The sequence below is a fragment of the Salvelinus namaycush genome, chromosome 37, assembly GCF_016432855.1.
Source record: "Salvelinus namaycush isolate Seneca chromosome 37, SaNama_1.0, whole genome shotgun sequence".
Classification (NCBI taxonomy): Eukaryota; Metazoa; Chordata; class Actinopteri; order Salmoniformes; family Salmonidae; genus Salvelinus; species Salvelinus namaycush.
In genome coordinates this window covers 23,566,157-23,585,950 of record NC_052343.1, presented here as the reverse complement: position 1 = coordinate 23,585,950, position 19,794 = coordinate 23,566,157, and the positions used below count along the sequence as shown (strand labels likewise).

At 47.5% G+C, this 19,794-nt stretch overlaps 1 protein-coding gene across 1 annotated transcript in view; it reads right to left on the bottom strand.

Moving 5' to 3' along the window:
- Positions 1 to 2,020: 2,020 nt before the first annotated feature.
- Positions 2,021 to 19,794, bottom strand: part of LOC120031509 (kin of IRRE-like protein 3) — a 45,306-nt gene continuing 27,532 nt past the window's right edge. The window contains exons 2-15 of the mRNA XM_038977290.1: positions 17,299 to 17,451; positions 16,216 to 16,365; positions 13,506 to 13,663; positions 11,365 to 11,515; positions 10,641 to 10,746; positions 9,511 to 9,659; positions 9,158 to 9,285; positions 7,675 to 7,801; positions 7,305 to 7,405; positions 6,408 to 6,606; positions 5,282 to 5,389; positions 4,881 to 4,990; positions 4,598 to 4,687; positions 2,021 to 4,222 (exon numbers count right to left, since the gene is read on the bottom strand). Coding sequence (XP_038833218.1) covers positions 3,725 to 4,222; positions 4,598 to 4,687; positions 4,881 to 4,990; positions 5,282 to 5,389; positions 6,408 to 6,606; positions 7,305 to 7,405; positions 7,675 to 7,801; positions 9,158 to 9,285; positions 9,511 to 9,659; positions 10,641 to 10,746; positions 11,365 to 11,515; positions 13,506 to 13,663; positions 16,216 to 16,365; positions 17,299 to 17,451 — 2,228 coding nt within the window. The 3' untranslated portion in view covers positions 2,021 to 3,724. The remainder of the gene's footprint in view (positions 4,223 to 4,597; positions 4,688 to 4,880; positions 4,991 to 5,281; positions 5,390 to 6,407; positions 6,607 to 7,304; positions 7,406 to 7,674; positions 7,802 to 9,157; positions 9,286 to 9,510; positions 9,660 to 10,640; positions 10,747 to 11,364; positions 11,516 to 13,505; positions 13,664 to 16,215; positions 16,366 to 17,298; positions 17,452 to 19,794) is intronic.

Here is a 19,794-nt window from a genome sequence, read left to right as displayed (position 1 = left end):
GGTGCCTTATTGCAAACAGGATGCATGTTTTCCAATATTTGTATTCTGTACAGGCTTTCTTCTTTTCAGTCTGTCATTTAGGTTAGTAGTGTGGACTAACTACAATGTTGGTGATCCATCCTCAGTTTTCTCCTATCACAGCCATTAAACTCTGTAAATGTTTTAAAGTCACCATTGGCCTCATGGTGAAATTCCTGAGCTGTTTCCTTCCTCTCTGGCAACTGAGTTAGGAAGGACGCCTGTATCTTTGTAGTGACTGGGGGTATTGATACACCATCCAAAGTGTAATGACTAACGTCACCATGCTCAAAGGGATATTCAATGTCTGCTTAAACATTATTTTTTTTATACTCATCTACCCAATAGGTGCACCTCTGCGAGGCATTGGAAAACCTCCCTGGTCTTTGTGGTTGAATTTTTGTTTAAAATTCACTGCTCGACTGAGGTTACAATTGTTTGTATGTGTGGGGTACAGAGATGAGGTAGTCATTCAAATATCATGTATAACTCTATTATTGCAAACAGAGTGAATCCATGCAATTTGTGACTTAAACAAATTTTTATTTGTGAACATTGAGGTTTGCTATAACAAAAGGTTTGAATACTTATTGGCTATTGACATTTCACCTTTTCATTTCTAAAAACATAATCCCACTTTATTATGGGATATTGTGTGTAGGCTAGTGACACAATCTCAATTTAATACATTTTAAATTCAGAATGTAATACAACAAAATGTGGAAAATGTCAAGGGGTATGAATACTTTCTGGAGCCACTGACAAGATATCCGAGTGATCGCTCTAACAATGGAAATACATGTCCTCAAAGATGGAAGGCAGGTGGGAGGAGATGCTGCGGCCATTTCCCTCACATTAGTATTCTAGGAGAACTCCATATACAGGCTAGCTAAAACGGTCTCCATTTGCCAGTTGAGCTGAGGGTGATGCGGGTCTACGCACGGCAGCTCAAGAAAATCAATTGGGTTTAGCTGTTTGCACGGAGCAACACAATGAGTTCTTCTCACCCCTCTCAAACAGTGGACTTTTTATTGGACAATCTTGGTCCTGCTTTTAACTGTTCAGATTCTTCATTGGTTTTCTTTCACTCTATTTTGGCTTGTGTTTGTATTTGTACATTTACTGTGACTTAACCTAAAGATCTCCATTGTTTGTAAATGTTAGAAGTGCTGAAAATATTTTAATTGTTATAGGTTGAAGATAATGTTGGGCTATTTTTTTCTCTGGTCCCTAACATTGGCATAATGCTGGGTAATATGAAGTGTATAAAGGTCTATTTTTCAGAACATGGGTTGAAGGGGCCAAAAGTGACTTTATAAATAATAAATGTGAGCTGTTACTGTGTGTAGTTAAAGGTAACATTTATATTGGATTGTGGACACATTCCTTTTCTACTGTTCAATTTTGTTTGTATGCCTCGTTTTTATATAAAAGATTTATGAATCCTACACAATAAACATACTTTACCTGAATCTTCTGCATGTCAATTACCTCCATTTGTAATTGACTGACTCGTGTCTCTATAATAGCTATTGTATAGTAAGTATTATGAGTCTATTGTGGGGCCATGTCCCTTTACACGGCAGCCTGTAATGAATGTGGATCTCTCATAGCACTCATCGCCTCCCTGCCGTGACTAGCATGTCTACCTGGAGACGAGATGTAACGAGACCGAGGTGACAAGACAAGCTGATATTGTCACATTATACCTAGCTTTGTCACAGCAATATCCTGTTACCAGGGGAGCTGGGCGTGTGGGTGTAGGGAGGTGGATACACAGACAGTAGGAGATCTACAATCACATCTGTCTTCATTAAAAGCTACACTCCACCACGGGAATAGGAGAATCAACATAGACAGCGCTGCTAATTTATGTATTCATCAACTTCGGTACATAAGCAGCTTTGTTTGTACCTGTTCCCCCATGACATACACACACAGCATACTCACTGCATCTCCTCACCGTGCCAACGTACAGTACAGTACTCAAACCATGCTGGTCTTTATCTGAAATGGTTTTATTTAAATATAAATATGTATACAAAGTTACAAGCAACAATAGCTCATTTTTAGCAAATAAAATCCTTAATACATTATTAAAAAAACTAAATGAACCAAACCAACAAATGGCAATTAGTTGTGTTCCCAAAAAGCATTGTTCATCTTTCTGCATTCAGTGATTGATGAACAACGGAACAGAAAGAGAAAAATTGTGGACCCAAATAAAATCAATCAAGATATAGATTTATGTATATATAATATAAAGATACTTTACAGTAAAGCAGCTTACAAGCTGTACATTAAGGCTTATATAAAATATAAAAATAAAGACGAGCGATGATTTTTGTTTTAAATCACTTGGTTCACTTAGTGACATTTGTTCTCCAATTGGGCCGACTGACCAGTAGCGCGGCTCTCGACCCAAAATGGCAGTACAGGGTTCCAGTAGTGTCCAGAATCGGAATGCAACTGAGCCAGGTGCAGTAAGCAGTCTCTCAAACAAGCATAATGGATATGGAAAAGAAATGCTGAAGAGTTTCACTAGACACATCATCTGCATGCAACAGAGAAAGAATGGGGCTTCTTCACCCATTTGAACAGTTGATCTAGTCAGTATTTCAGGGTAGTACTGTGTTTTTGTAAACATATTGAAGCTACTTGATTGTGTCATAAAGACTGGAGTGTGGATGGTGTCTGAAGAGGGACAATTTCACAAGTAGAACCCATCTTAGTCTGTTGAGACTGCACCTTGAGCTTATTCAAGTTCAAGATTGCCACCATTTTACAAACCACATTCTTTGATTGTTCTGGAAATAGTCTCCATTTAACAATCTGGCAAACACAGAAGTAATACAGTACCCAGAGGAATTCATCTCTATCTCTAACTCTTTCAATACACTGCTATATACTGTAGCTCACCATCTTTGGGTTTTTCAATTTCCTTTTATTGTCCTCCAGGGTAGAACAATAACGCAGAGGCTGTCTATCTATTAGGTAAAGGCCAGGATACACATTCTCTCCATACCTCACTCTGCTTTCACTCCCAAATAACCCACACCCAAGCCAAACTTATTGTTATGCCAAACGGTTTATGGCTGCCACTGTGGAGCTCAGGCTTCTTTAAATGGATAGAGAGACACGAATGTGCTTACAACTCCTTTCACATGCCGACAAACACCAAATGACCACAATGTGTTGACTCTTTTTTTAAATGAAGATATCTGTATTTTTTATTTGTTCATAGTCTGTTACAAGTTCTATTTGTCTGAGCAGTCTGTTCTTTTTGAGAAATGTTAGCTAGGCTCCAGAATCCAGTTAGTTTAGGCCACCCAAAGTCATGAGATGCTCCTGTCTGGTGATTTCCAGTTTGCCTTCCTCCCATCCCCTCACTGGTAAAACAAAACCAGTGTCATGACAGAATAGCAGGCTCATCTCTGAAGTAGCAGACACTGTAGTAGATGATTTATTGATGGGGAATGACTCCATTGGGACTCCATTGGGACCATTCAATCCCAGAATGACAACTGAATAACAAATAAGGAAGGCAATCCCTGTCACCTACATCTCCTTCCAAAACGTGTCCAGGAGAAGGACCAGCCATCCAGTCCTCTCTCCTCATGTTAGTCTGGCCACACTTCCTATAGAGATGACCAATGCTTCCCCTTTACATGGCCCTCCGCGCTCCACCCCCTGTTCCGCTGTCCAATCAGACGTGAGTCTGCATGCGTTGTGACGGCCGTCCGTAGTCGGACTGCTGGGAGGAGACCTGCGATGATGCATATGAGAAACGGGAGGAGCTAGACACCTTGCTGGCCTGGTCCGATTGATCGTATGCGTCCACCTTCTCGTAGGAGGCGGGCTTGACGTAGCTGGTGAAGGCTCGTCCGTATGTGGCGGCGGTGGGCAGGTAGGCAGAGCCGCTGTAGACGGGGTCGGTGGGGTAGATGGCTCCGGGCTGGGCTGCCGCTGCCTGCTGCTGCTCATAGGTGGAGCGGGCCCCTGTGGTGGTGGCGTAGCGGTGGGAGAAGTCGTAGATGCGGGGCTGTGTGGCTGCCACCACTGTGTGCTGGCCGTACAGCGGGCTGGGGGAGGGCAGCTGGGATGGCGTGTAGACAGGACGGGGGTTGGGCACGTAATCTGAGAAACCACTGCGGATCACCCGGTCCTCGTGAGCATGCACGTTGTAGTAGCCGTTAGTGGGGTCCTGAGGGGAGAGTAAATAACAACAGGGTGTTAAGTTGTTCAACCGCTTTTAAAGATACAGTGTGTATATAGAGATTTCAGACTTTTAAAGATACAGTGTGTATATAGAGATTTCAGACTTTTAAAGATACAGTGTGTATATAGAGATTTCAGACTTTTAAAGATACAGTGTGTATATAGAGATTTCAGACTTTTAAAGATACAGTGTGTATATAGAGATTTCAGACTTTTAAAGATACAGTGTGTATATAGAGATTTCAGACTTTTTCAAAACCCCCAGCAAAACAGCATATGCAACAAATGCTCAACGAATGATTGCAATTTTTCCCATGCATGAAACATTGTATAAGTGAGTGTTTCTCCTTACGGTTTTTACCTTGATGTCGGACCTCTCGTCCTCATCCTCCTCCAGCAGGTCACTGTGTTCCGTCCGGGACGTCCCAGGAGACTCACTGCTGTTGGGGGCCTGAGGGGGAAACAACAGGCCCTACAATTACAAAGGTGGAACATCTTAGACTCAAATGAACATGAGCACAACAAAATGACTGTACTGTGTATCATCACATCATCAAAGTAATATACATTATATATATATCTGTTATATAAAGATGAAAAGGTACTTGAAAACCTACTGAAAGTGATTGAACGGAGGCATTTACCATGGGCTCCTTGACATCCTCCTCATCATCGTTGCCACGGGTAGCATTGTGGTCACTGTGCACAATCTGAACTCTGATGTCACTCTTTGAGAGGCGTGTGCACTTTTTACCTGTGAGGATTCAAAAGAGACAGGTGATTTAGAAACGATTCTAAAACTGTTTTTCATGCCTGTTGCCTTTATAGAAAAGGATTTGATTGTGCTCCTTTCATGAAGTCTAAACTAACCATGCATCACTAAGATTTGGGGTCAATTCTATTTCAATTCAGTCAGTTCACATTGATTGAAAAATATTGAGTGAATAGTCATTTACTGACTGTCAATTCATTTCCTTGAATAGGGTGAGTTGACATGGAATGTAGCCCAACCCCGGCATGGCCCATATCTGACCTTCGACCTCACCTTTCCCGGTGTGCCTGCAGCAGAGAGAGACCAGGGTGACGACACAGATGAGCAGGACACACCCTCCGCCCACCGCCGCCCCAATGATGATCAGCATGGGCAGGGCCTCTGTGAGGAGAGAGAGAGAGAGAGGAAAAGAGAGAAGTGTCAGGATCTTGCTACTGATCAGAGAGAGACAGTGAAGGAGGCAGAACCAGATCCAGTCTCCTCTCCTCTTCTAACGCCACTCTACTCATTCCCCCGCAACTAATCTCTGCCAACGCCTGCTCCTATATAAATTCATCTGCAGTAAGCCTCATGGTCCCTCAGAAACACTCACGCACGCACACGCACACGCACGCACGCACACACACACACACACACACACACACACACACACACACACACACACACACACACACACACACACACACACACACACACACACACACACACACACACACACACACTTCAAGACCCTAGCCTCTGTGTATCTGTGTCCTGCGTCCCTGCGTCCCCACAGCCCCGGCTATTGTGTCTAATCTCTCTGGAAGAAGGGTAACAAGGCCTGACATGCAATGAAGCAATAGACAGTAATCTAATTAGAGATTCCAGGAGAGAGATACGGCGCACCGCTCAACTCTCCCGAGACCCCGGCTGAGCTGCCTTGATGGAAATTGCTGGCGAGGACCTTATTTTTGGTGTCTACTGCAACAAAGGCCTTCCTTCCTTACCTCCGCCAACTCCAGTGTGCAGAGTGTGTGTGTGCATGTATGTGTGTGTGAGTAAGTATATTGTCATTTAAGTAAATTTGAAGAGGGCGGCTCTCACACACTTAGAGAGAGAGGGAGCTAAGGGACCGCCGGCGGCTCGGCCCCGGGACACCTGTGCCCTGATCTAATTGACTTTAGTCCCCGATCGATATCTATGTTATATGGCCCAATGTATTCATTAAGGCCCACCATCTGCTGATTGAATTATATTGATTAAAATAGTATAATTAAGATAAGCACTCAATTGGAGTTCTGCTATGACCTCATCTAACCCCTCTCTCTTCCCAGCACCGTCTCTCCACAGTGCTCGTCTTAGTGAGATTGGTCATTCTGATCATAGATAATAAGGACCCCTGTCCAGTTCCTACCCGTACCTTGCTCCTTGAGGGTGACCAGCGCGGTGCCTGTGCCGAAGCGGTTCCATGCGGTGCAGTTGTAGCGGAGCTGGAAGTCCTGGGCCAGGGTCTCAGACAGGACCAGGGAGGACAGGACCCCGTGGTCGCTGGTCACCGTCTGGACAGAGAAACGACCGGAGGAACCCGAGGAGAGGGTCACGTCTCCAAACGTCCACACCTAGTGAGAAAGATGGGAGATGAACAACAGGTGAGTGGCTAGCAGCGCTGTCAGAGCTCAGTTCAACCACTACTTCCCATGCTTAGATCAATCACAGGTACCCTCTAACCAACCACCCTCCCTCCTTCTCTCTTTCCTTCTCTCTGTTTTCCTCCCTCTCCATTCACCTGGCTGACATTGCTAAGGGCCGTAGGTCTAAATTGCCTCCTACGTCTTGCCCTGGAGGTAAGCCCTGTCAGCCTCTAAGCCCTGCCGGACCTGTGAGGCTGTGTAAGATGCTCCTGTCGGTGCTGAAGCTTCTCTCCTGCTGCTAGGTAAGGTCTACGGGGTGCCTGCCTCTCACTCCCCCTCAGACCCTAATTATCCTCTGTCAGAGCTGCCCACGCACCCAGGGTCACCTGACGGGGTCAGCCCACCGAGGCCTGATGGATGCAGCGCTAATTGAGCCGTGCGGTTTGGCTGCAGCCTGCAAGAGGGCCGGCCCCCTTTCTAGTTACCTTTCTGTTCTCTCTCCCTCTCTCTCATCCCCATTGAGTGGTGAAGGGATGATGTGTGTGTGTGTAGATGGGGGATTCAGTGTGTATTAAATGTGCACACACTTGTGTGCGTGAGCACATGTACGCACGCACACACACACACACACATACACACACATCATTGAAACAGGAAAGACAGGAAAAGACAAGAGGCTCACTTACAATCTTGTCAGGCGGGGGGCTGTTTCCCACCAGGCACTCTAGCTTGCCCTTGGAGTGCTTGACAGCATGCTGTGTGGCGTCCGCTGTAATGATAGGTGGGCCTGGAGAGAGAGAGAGAGAGAGAGAGAGAGAGAAAGTGTTTGTGTGAGAGAGACGTGGGGGAGAGAAAGAGGGAGATTTTGAGACATATTAAACACAGATGCATTGTCAGATGGTTGACACATATTATGTTTGAGTAAACATTCTGCATAGATAATACCAAACGTGCATCTTTAATATTCTACATCTAAAAGTCAACAAAAAACACAATGTTGAAAGTGGTATTGAATTAGCTCTATTTTCAGACTATTGAGACTAATATGAGACTTACCGTTGACAGTGAGCGTGACGTCCCTCTCAGCCACACCGATGCGGGGGACGATGGCCTTGCAGGTATACGTCCCAGCATCCTCCTGGGTGACAGCCTTCAGCTGCAGGGTGTTGCCATTACTGAGCACCTGGAGAGGGAGAGGAGAGGTGGGAGGGAGAAGAGGGGAGGGAGGGAGAGGAGGGGAGGGAGATGGGAAAAGAAAGAGAGAGGGTGGACAGGAGGGATAAGAGGAGAGGGAGGGGAGAGAATGAGTGTCTCTTTAGCAGCAGTTCATTGGGGCAGTTGTTGCAGCAGAATGGATGGGGCAGAACGGACAGTCTCTCCGTAGCACCTACACTCTGTTTCAGTTTAATTTCATGGTGGTGACAACACTGTGGCTTTAATCACAGACTACAGCTACAGCCAGGCACCTCTGGAGTGACCATGCTGCTGTGGAGATTGTCCTAATTAAACGTTGCCAGCAGAGCATAACGTTATCATGGTGTGAGTGGGCCGTAGCCTTTAGAGGCTGCTACAGTTCGCTCTAAACTTGCGCACTCGTTAGCTCATTGATCCCACCATTCCATCAAGCTGTGATTAATCCATTTACTCTCCCTCTACGCCCCTCCTCCTCTCCCTCCCTCCGTCCTTTCACTCCCACTCTCCATTTTGTATTCAACCACAATTATAGAGTAACCTAATGAATCCATTACTGGTAGCTGTGTGAGGCGTGGTGGCCGCGGTGTGTGTGGATTAGAGAGCACCTCCTGTTCTTTTCTTCCGGAGAGCGTTGGTTCACTCTGGGAGATGGAGATGACAGCATGGCTTTTACAGCATCGCCTGCTGGCCTGCAGCTCTCTTCTCTTTAGCGGTGGCGTTTTTAGCAAAAGCTGCCTCTGAAATCCGATGAAACACCGGGAGAGGCTCCCTGGAGATAGCGCTGATAGTGTTGCCTGGGGTGGGGTGGGAGACCTTGAACCAGGATGACGCAAACTAAAGGTGGAACTGGGCTGTTTGTAAGCTACCTCACATAATCCTCCCTAGATGTTCTTTGTGCTGTGTCTTGGTCTGGGTTGAGGAGCGGTTTGAGAAGCTGTTCTCGGAGTGGGATGTGAAATGTGTCGGCTGGTTTTTAACTAGTGCGTCTCAACTGTGGATGTGATTGATTTAGTGGTCACGTTGTTATGACAGAGTGTCACCTCCCCTGCTGTCAGCAGTGTGAGAACCTGACAGTTATCACACAAACTGCCTCTGAAGGTTTAGCTCTGATGTCTGAGGGCTTTCTCTCATTACACACTCACGTCCGACACACACACACACACACACACACACACACACACACACACACACACACACACACACACACACACACACACACACACACACACACACACACACACACACACACACACACACACACACACACACACACACACATGCACGTGCACACATGCACACAAACACGCACACACAGTATAAGTATTGATTGAGCTACTTGTCTTACCACGCTTGAGCCCTGTTTGGTCCAGGCCAGGGTAAGGGGAGGGTTGCCTGTCCAGGTGCAGGTGAAGGCAGCGTCCATCCCAATGTCCACGTTCATGGGCTTGGGCTCCGACAGCAGCCTGGGACCAACTGTAGAAGAGCCCAGGACACCATCAGAACTAATACAGCCCTTATTCACCATTCAATTCAGTATGACTTTATCATATTCCCTAAGGCATTTACAAAGCACATTACACAGTATCCTCCAAAGACACAATAACTCTTGTGACGAGGGTGAACATGTGTTCACAGACACACTACTCGGATTACACTATAGGCTACTAGTACTATGATACACTAATGTGCTCCACTCACATTGTACATCCACCAGGGTGCTGACGTTGGTGCTGCCCACTGAGTTGGACACCTCACAGGAGACAGGGTCTGTGAAGTACGAGTGGTCTACCGTCACCTCCAGGCTGTCCCCGTTCGCCTCCGAGATGGGGACTCCTCCCTTGGACCACCTGGACCACCAGATCACCACATCACATAGGGTTAGAAGGTCAATTTACCACATCACATAGGGTTAGAAGGTCAATTTACCACATCACATAGGGTTAGAAGGTCAATTAACCACATCACATAGGGTTAGAAGGTCAATTTACCACATCAAATAGGGTTAGAAGGTCAATTAACCACATCACATAGGGTTAGAAGGTCAATTTACCATATCACATATGGTTAGAAGGTCAATTAACCACATCACATAGGGTTAGAAGGTCAATTTACAACATCACATAGGGTTAGAAGGTCAATTTACCACATCACATAGGGTTAGAAGGTCAATTTACCACATCACATAGGGTTAGAAGGTCAATTTACCATATCACATATGGTTAGAAGGTCAATTTACCACATCACATAGGGTTAGAAGGTCAATTTACCATATCACATAGGGTTAGAAGGTCAATTAACCACATCACATAGGGTTAGAAGGTCAATTTACCACATCACATAGGGTTAGAAGGTGAATTTACCACATCACATAGGGTTAGAAGGTCAATTTACCACATCACATAGGGTTAGAAGGTCAATTTACATATCACATAGGGCTAGAAGGTCAATTTACCACATCACATAGGGTTAGTAGGTCAATTCACCACATCACATCGGGTTAGAAGATCAATTTACCATATCACAAAGGGTTAGAAGGTCAATTTACCAGATCACATCGGGTTAGAAGGTCAATTTACCAGCTCACATCGGGTTAGAAGGTCAATTTACCACATCACATTGGGTTACAAGATCACTTTGGTTTACCAGAACATATTGGGTTACCAGGTCACTTTGGGTCACTAGATCATTTTGAGTTACATGTGCGTTAATAATGATCAAGTCCAAACTGGACCAACTAAAAGGCTAATAGTTCCATAATAATGCAGTACACACTGACTCCATGAAAGAAATGAACCCAACAAAGTGTAGGTTGAGGTGCTGTTTTTTACCTGTATCCTGTGATCTCAGGGTTGGCAGAGGCAGAGCAGATGAACAGAACCTTGGCTCCCTCCATGACAGTCTGGGGCTGGACGGACAGGGTCACTGATGGGGGGTCTGCAGGATGGAGGGGAGCACACAACATTACTGAGAGGTGAACATAGTATGTGTCATATCTATCACTATGGAGGATTCTACAGTATATGAAGGCTGAATATGTGTCAGTCAAGGGAGAAGGAACAGGTCAACAGTACTAAAGGAAGCTCTGTGAGCACTGGAGGTATGTGTCACTGAGCTAGGACCTATATGAAGGGGTGTGTGTTTGTCACAGAGAGGTTAGTGTATGAATCATTGAAGGGTGAGCGAGTGCATGTGCAGGCAGGCAGAAATAACCACTCTTCCATTAACTCTAAAGTGGTGCTGGGTGAAATGTATTTATTCAACCAAAGCCCTCAACTAATGCCTAAAGTACATAAATAAATAAATTATAGATGATATATGTGTATAGGCTACTACCTTGTCGTTATTGGCAGTATATTTGTATACACTTTACCTATAGGACTATGTCCCAATATCCACACTAGCATACTAGTATCCACAATAGCATACTAGTGTCCATGGACAATACATCAGTATATACTAAGTAGTATTCAAGTCTGAGTGTATCCCCATCACTGGGGCGAGGACACTACGGAGTGACTGTAGGGGACACTAAGTGCCACTGAGGACACTCACGCTGGACGTTGATGGTGACGGAGGTCTGGAGTCCGGCGGGGGCGGCAGGGTTGAGGACGCGGCAGGTGTAGGTACGGCCAGAGTCCTTGTCCTCCGGCACCACAGGAAGCATACTGACAGCCAGTTCCCTCTTCCCATCCTCCATCCGCGTCTAGGAGAGACAGACCAGAGACATGGAGATAAGACATCTACGATGTTTTCTGTACATCTCAATGGTCAAGACAGACAAGAGACAGCTGTTAAACATGCAGAGGGAGTTATGAGTCCTTATTTCACCTCTTGGGTTAGATCCATTAATTAATATATGTTGGTCCCTAAAGAGACAAAGGGTTTAAGTAGGGAAGTAAGGTATAGAATAGGTGTAGCCTCATGTAAGGCCCTGCTGAGTCTTCCCCCTCTGGGTGTCTGTGTGACACTGCGGGACCTATCTTTCTGACGTGTGAGGCATTCAAATTGCCATCCAGTCCATTGGCATGGCGGTTAAATCATATATTTTATGATGCGCCTGGGGATATTGTGCTGTTCCCACATTTCTGAGAGTGCTCCCAGTCAGCGCTCCTTGTTTGTCATCATCTTTGAGATCTATTTATTGCTCGCAGGAATCAATACGTCTAAGTGAGAAAAGGGGTAGATTCTGGAGATATCGCCCGTCGCTTTTGAAGCACGCACGCACGCACGCACGCACACGCACACGCACACGCACACGCACACACACACACACACACACACACACACACACACACACACACACACACACACAGGGCTGTCAGACAGTGTGCAGTAATGGCAGAGGTGGCTGTGTCTGTATTTCTGGGCTGTAGCCGTGAGGAGGGGGGGCCGGGGGAGGGTTGTCTCACAGGCAGCTCTGGAAAAGGGCAAGGGCAGAGCAGAGCCCATTCCCTGGATGGACGGACAAACAGACAGCTGAATCAATGGACCAGGCCGTTCACTTCCTCAGCCAGACACACAAAAAGCATTTTTACGCTAGATCGAGTCGCATCACTCCCTGTCACCACCTCTCACTCTGCCCCAAGCTACCTCTCCCCCTCTCTACCTCCCCCTCCCCTACTCTAGCCCTCCCTCTCTCTAAAAGCACCCGTTTTCTTTCTTTCTTTCAGTGAACTGTATTTCAGTATCTCCCACCCTTCTTTCTTTTACTCCCACTTTCTCTCTCCCTATCTTTTTCTCTCCCCTCCTGCCCCCCTCCTGCCCCCCTCCTTTTCTCCACTGCAGGCTCTAGTCTCCTTAAATGTGTCGTTTAGCGTATTTTAGCGTGGTCAGAGAGCATGACAAATGTGACTCTTTCCCGACTGCGGCTGGTTCACGCTCTGGCGCATCCCCCCATTGTGTTTCGGCATTGTTGTGGGTGATTTCTCCTCGGCAGAAATTCTACTGTATCAAACGCTCATGCCTGTCTGAGCTTTGGCATGCTCCAGTTATGCTGTAGTGTCGATGCATTAGAGTGCGAGGGGAGGGGGAGTAGGGGAGAGAGGAGGGGGGTTCAGGTATGAGTGAAAAAGGGGAGGGGGACTGCAGAGAGGGAGGTAGGGAGAGAAAGTCCTGAGAGAGAAAGAGAGAGAAATGGAAAAGAAAATGAAGAAAATAGAGAGAAAACAGAGAAAAGGAAGAGTCTGCTTCTGTATTCTGCCCTGAGAGAAAGTTGCTGCATTTTGAGTAGCTGCTGTACCCTGCCATAGCCTGCTTAGCTGGGCTCTGCTGTACCCTGCCATAGCCTGCTTAGCTGGGCTCTGCTGTACCCTGCCATAGCCTGCTTAGCTGGGCTCTGCTGTACCCTGCCATAGCCTGCTTAGCTGGGCTCTGCTGTACCCTGCCATAGTTTGCTTGGATGGGCTCTGCTGTACCCTGCCATAGCCTGCTTAGCTGGGCTCTGCTGTACCCTGCTTAGATGGGCTCTGCTGTACCCTGCCATAGCCTGCTTAGATGAGCTCTGCTGTACCCTGCCATAGCCTGCTTATATGGGCTCTGCTGTACTCTGCTTATATGGGCTCTGCTGTACTCTGCTGAGCTGTGCTGGTGTTGTGTGGGTGTTAGTGGATCCTGATGAGGTTAGGCATGGCCCTGCTCTCTCTAACCTGCCCTGGCCCGACCTGTTGTCTGATTGTGCTGTAGTCTTTCTGTACCTTGGAGTATATGGCCGTGTCCATGACCTCTCCGTCTCTGTACCAGGTGATCTCGGCGGCAGGCTTGGCCCCCGAGGAGCGGCAGGTGAGGTTGTAGGGTGTGTGGGCCTTCACACGTATGATAGGACCCCCCTCCACCACCGGGTCTGTGGGGGGAACTACAGGAAGAGAAGGAGGAAACACAACGCATTCATGTTAGAGGAGAGAAACAACCCACCAAACTGAAAGCTCCTTTTACAGTACAAAGCTTCTGAATGAGAGGAACATCTAGTGAGATTAATGTGATGTGTTAACGCTGCATCAATTCATCCACTGCACACAGAGAAAACAATATCCTTTCATCATCGTGTTGGTTCACGAGGTGTGTTTCTACTTTGTAGACTGGAATGGAAACCGACAACATTTGGCTTTGAGAAGAAAAAAAGAGAAGAGCCATTTCATTTTCCTTCTTAACATTGAGACTGGCATTAGTACTCTCTTTTACTCCCACTGTTGCCCAGTGATGTTTCATCTGAATTGCTTATTTGTTCATTTATTTGCATGGTTTCGCACACGCTGTCACCTCTGATGAAGGCGTCTATCTCCCCAGGCAATAACGGCAGGCGTAAACAGCAGCGGGCCTCCGCCCCGGTCTATCTCTCTCTCTTGCTCCCTCCGCTGAACCAATTTCTGTGTGTGTATCTGAATTGTCAGAGGTCCTTCCGCCACCGCGGCCCGGACACTAATGGAATCCGAGTGCTAGGTGATTTTAATTTCCATGCCGACTCCCTTGGCTGCTCTCCCGCCGTTGACTCCTTTGAATGCGCCGGATTGCTTTGGTCTCATCTGGCTGCATTGATTTCCCCACACTCACCACCACACACACACACACACACACACACACTCACCACCACACACACACACACACACACACACACACACACACACACACACACACACACACACACACACACACACACACACACACACACACACACTTCAAGACCCTAGCCTCTGTGTATCTGTGTTCTCGAAACAGGCCTGCACACACACCCCGGTCCCTGCTTGATTTGCTCCTCTCTTAATAGGGACATTCTACAAGGCGTTAGGAAACAACATCTACCGCCTTTTCTGTCCACAAAGGCTCACGCTAACCAATCAAACAGTCCATCCTCGCCCACCTCCACTCTGAGCTGTGCAGTGCGGGCGTTGTGAAGCAGGGTTTGGGTGGGTGTATGTGGGTGTGTGTATGTGGGTGTGATCTCTATTGACCACGCTGCATTGTGCTCTTTTGAGCTGCGTGTGGTCGTAGGAGCGGAGCGGAAGTGGATAGTGGGCGGAGCGTGACACTGAGTCAAGCCAATTAGAGCAGTGTTCTTCATCATGGGTCGTCAGAATTCACATGACCAGCCTTTCATTCGCTACCTTTTCTTCTCCCCCTCGTCTCACTGCTTAAACAAGCTCATAAAATGACAGAAACAAGCAGGGCAGTGGGGAGACAGTACAGTAGCCTAGCCTTGTTGTTGGTGCATAGAGCTGAGGCTCCAGTGTCTTCTGTAACTGTCTCTCTGCTTTGTTGGGTGTATTTGCCAGATCATCAGAGAGACGTTCAGTAAAGACTAATGAATGTGCTGCTGCCTGTTCCCCCATCGGCCACCAGGTGGAAGCAGTGTTTCACTGTCTGGGAGTCCCACGAGGGGCCACTCTCTCTCCTCTCACCCCCCTCCGCCATCCCTCTCTCCACCACCACCCTCCTCTCCCCACCTCTGGATGCCTGGTGAATATGTAGATCACTCACTTTGCGTTAATGTAAAAGCTGCCCCACGGTTGACAAATATTGTGACTCGCTGTAAAATGTGCTAACTGTGCAGAACTTGACTTTTTAAGTGTCCACGCAAGTCATTTGTGACTGCAGCAATCACATTATCCTAGACTTCCACAGTCTTGATTATCGATACTGAAGGAAAACAGTTTTTTTGGCTGGCTCTGTTGGGTTTGAAAAATATTTACAGGGCTGATATACAAGTACATTTTCCAGGTGTTATTTGTGAAAGTTGATAACAGCAGGTGATGTCATAAACAGTTACAAGACATAGAAACCGTGAGCATTTTAAACATATATGTGTGTGTGTGTGTGTGTGTGTGTGTGTGTGTGTGTGTGTGTGCGTGCGTGCGTGCGTGCGTGCGTGCGTTCGTGCGTGTGTGCGTGCGTGCGTGCGTTCGTGCGTGTGTGTGTGCGTGCGTGTGTGTAAGTCTGTCAGAACAATAATGGTGCTTGACAATCTCCCTCTGTAGAGCCAACCTGCAGATCAGGGTGTGTGTGCCCGTGTGTGTGTGTCCCTGTGTGTGCCCGTGTGTGTGTGTCCCTGTGTGTGCCCGTGTGTGTGTGTGTCTGTGTCCCTGTGTGTGCCCGTGTGTGTGTGTCCCTGTGTGTGCCCGTGTGTCTGTGTCCCTGTGTGTGCCTGTGTGTGTGTGTCCCTGTGTGTGCCCGTGTGTGTGTGTCCCTGTGTGTGCCCGTGTGTGTGTGCCCCTGTGTGTGCCCGTGTGTCTGTGTCCCTGTGTGTGCCCGTGTGTGTGTGTCCCTGTGTGTGCCCGTGTGTGTGTGTCCCTGTGTGTGCCCGTGTGTGTGTGTCCCTGTGTGTGCCCGTGTGTGTGTGTCCCTGTGTATGCCCGTGTGTGTATGTCCCTGTGTGTGCCCGTGTGCGGTGTGTGCAGCAGCTGTGTATCTTACCTAGAACAGTGAGCTTGGCTCGGTGGGAGCGCAGTCCGGCCTGCGTAGCCTGACACTCGTACACGGCGTCATCCGCCAGCTCTGCCGAGTCGATCATCAAGCTGTGCTCGCCTGATAGCGGGTCGCCCATTAAGGAGTAGCGTGTCCACCCTGCATTAAACCAACACAAGGAATACAGTGAGTCAGAGAATGGGAAAGAAAACAAGAAAACAAACCCAACAATCAACAGCAGAACAACAAGCCCAAACCGGAATGAAAAGACTGCAAAATGAGCAGACTCACGCCACAAACAAACGCCAAAGGCCTTCAAGGCATAAATGGAAATGGTGCTGTACCACCCCCGGTTAAGCACTAAGCCGTTCAGTTGGCTTAGCAGCATGAGACTGGCTAGGGGAAGGCAGCAGCTACATGCGAGATGGGGGCGTGAGGCGACTGACTGTCCTTTAAAGCACAGACAAAATCAAGATGTAGTGTCTAAGGTCAGCCCCGAGCCTCTCCACCTTCCCACTAGTCCAGAACACAGCTAAATGTCTGCGCGTGACACCAGCCAATTGATTATCCACCTTGGTACAAAAGCCTCAAAATGCTAAACAACAAATTAAATGCTCTGTGTCTGTTTGCGCTAGAGAGGCTGTCTGCAGTATATTTGTTTCTCTCCACCTCCATTAATTTGAGTAGACAGACAGACAGAGAGCCAAGGCTTCCTAATGAGACCATGAATTGATCAGGGGGAGAAAGAGAAGTAGGGGAGCGAGAGTGTGAGAGAGAGAAAGACAAAGAGAAAGAGAGAGATGGGGGAGACAGAGGGAGAGAGGGTGGAGAGAGAGAGAGTGAGGGGGAGACAGAGAAAGAGAGGGTGGAGAGAGAGAAAGAGGGAGAGAGATGGGGAGAGAGAAAGAGAAAGAGAGAGATGGGGGAGACAGAGAGAGTGAGGGGGAAGACAGAGAGAGAGAGAGAGAGAGAGAGAGAGGGGGGGAGACAGAGAGAGAGGGGGAGACAGAGAGAGAGGGGGAGACAGAGAGAGAGGGGGGGGAGACAGAGAGCGAGACACACAGACAGATGTTGGTCAGATCAGATGCATACCTGGCAGATCTCTCTCTCCACCCAGCGCCAGGCCGTCTTTGGTCCACTGCACCATTCCTCGGTACCCCACGATGACACAGGGCAGAGTCACCGATTGACCAGACACCACTACCTGGTCTTGGGGCTGCTGGGAAAAGTAGGCTGCTCGGGTAGCTGTTGGAAGAAGAGGGAGGTTTGATGAGTACCATGTAATGATATAATCTAATAGCGATGCTTGAGCCAAATGCATGGCCATATTTAGCCTGGCCCAATAATGGACTGGCCTGTTTACGTGTTGCCATGTTGTTACATGGGGTGGATGGAGGAGGCTGAAAATATGTATTTTCTCATTAAAATGGTGGCTGAGCTGAGCAGGAAGAGTCAGCTGCCTCATGACTTATTTAACTCTTTCCCCAGACCATATGGCAGCCACCGTGCGGTGACACGAAACAAGCACACTGCGGAGGAGAGAAATCTGCCACTCTTTGGGGGAGCTTTTTGTTAAAATGGATGTTATACAATCAAAACTCCATTAAGTGTCCCAGGGGAAGCATCCGTCTGAGCCTGCTCAACGTCAACCAAGACACCTGTCTCTGTCTGTTCCATTGCTGTGTTTAAGGATGGGACACACACACACGGAACACACACGGAACACACACACACACACACACACATGGAACACACGAACATACACGGACACACACACACACACACAAACACACACACTGAAAGCTGTTTGCTCGCCTTCACTCACACACACTGGAATCCACACCCACACTCGCAACACACACACTTGCATCGCAACCCGCACCTGCGCACACACACACACACATATAAAGTTTCAATACGACTCCTTGTTTCCCATTGTTTGTGCCACGATGCTGGAGATTGAGTATTACAAACCCAACTGACAGGGGAAGAAGATGGCTCCCCTCCAGAGGTAGAGCTAAACCATTGGGGGAGATATGAAGAGAGGAAGGGGCTGAGAGAGAACAGAGTTGGTTGGCTAAGTAGAGAAGAGAAGAGAAAGAGAGGACTGGCTTTATCTTTCCCTTAAAAGAAAGAACCTTCCTTCATTTTTTTTATTTTCTCTCTCTGCCCCCCCCCCCCCCCTCTCTTTCAATAGGAGAATGGGGGACCAGGGGGAAGATAAAGAGGGGTCTATTCACTCAGTGCTAAGCCCTTCTCCAATGGTTCTCTGGGTGGGAGTGCTTAAACAGACAGGCTGGGGGGGGGCTCTCCTGGGGAAAGAAAAGCCGGTGAAAGGAGGGCAACATACGGTGGCCAGAGACGCGCTATTGTCCCCTTGTCCCTCTCTTTTAATAGGCCTCTTAATTTCCAATCAATCCTGCTAAATGCAAGTTTAATAGCTTTTCAATAGCAGATATTGCCCCCCGAGGGAAGCTAGGATTTTCTCTCTCCTTCTCAACCCGCTCACCCCTCTCCTCTCTCTCCTCTCTCCCCTCTCACTCACTCCATCATTCTCTCTAGCTTTTCCTTCTTTTCAAAAGGGGGCTCCCGAGGTTGGTTGGCGGTGTTTGTTCCCTACTCAATTATCCACTTCATCTAGGGCTGGACCAGGACCACCGACTGAACCCTGTTCTTCTCCTCCTCCCCCACTTCCCTAACCTCCCTCCCTCCCTCCAGTATAATCAGACCTGCCAAACAGTTAGCCCATCAGGAACGTGAGTTCTCCATGGCTCAAGCCTTGCAGCTTGCAGCTCTCCTAACAGCTACTGCTTTCCCACGTCTGCCCAAGCACTCTCCTCCTTTCTTCTCCTTTTAGGTTGAGAAAGATGGTGAAAAATGGAGAGAAATGGAGAGAATCATGTATAATAGCAGTGAATATCACCAGGAAAGTCCACTAACCCCAATTCCCTTCATATTGCTAATGTTTTTAAATAAGCATATCAATCTGTGTGTGTATGTGTCTGTGTCATAGACTGCAGATCATAGAGTCCAATTTGAGTGTCAATGAGTAGTGAAATGTTTTCATGCTCAGGCTATTAAGCATTTGGTGAAGGCTGGCATTTTCTAGTCATGCCTTCAAAACTGCTGCTTTTATAGGCTGTCTGTCCCTAATGTCCCGCTTTTATGAGCTATATCGAGCATTTTCATAGGCCGCTCCGCTGGATGGCGCGTTGGGGATTTTCCTCTTTATGCTTGCTGCAGTATAAACATTGATTGCAATTAAGTATCTTGCCCACAGTACCTAAATGTTTACAATGGGCCATCCTTTATCACACTGACAGGTTGTTAGAATTGGATTACATCTGTTACATCTGTTACTCTCTATCTTTCTCTCTCTGTCTCTCTCTCTCTCTCTCTCTGTCTCGCTCGCTTTCTCTCTCTCTGTCTCTCTCTCACTGTCTCTCTCTCTCTGTCTCTCTCTGTCTCTCTCTCTCTCTTTCTCTCTCTCTCTCTCTCTTTCTCACATTCTCTCTCTTTTTCCTTCCCTTTCTCTTTCCTTCTTTCTTTCTCTCTCTCTCTCTCACTCTCTCTCTCTGTCTCTCTCTC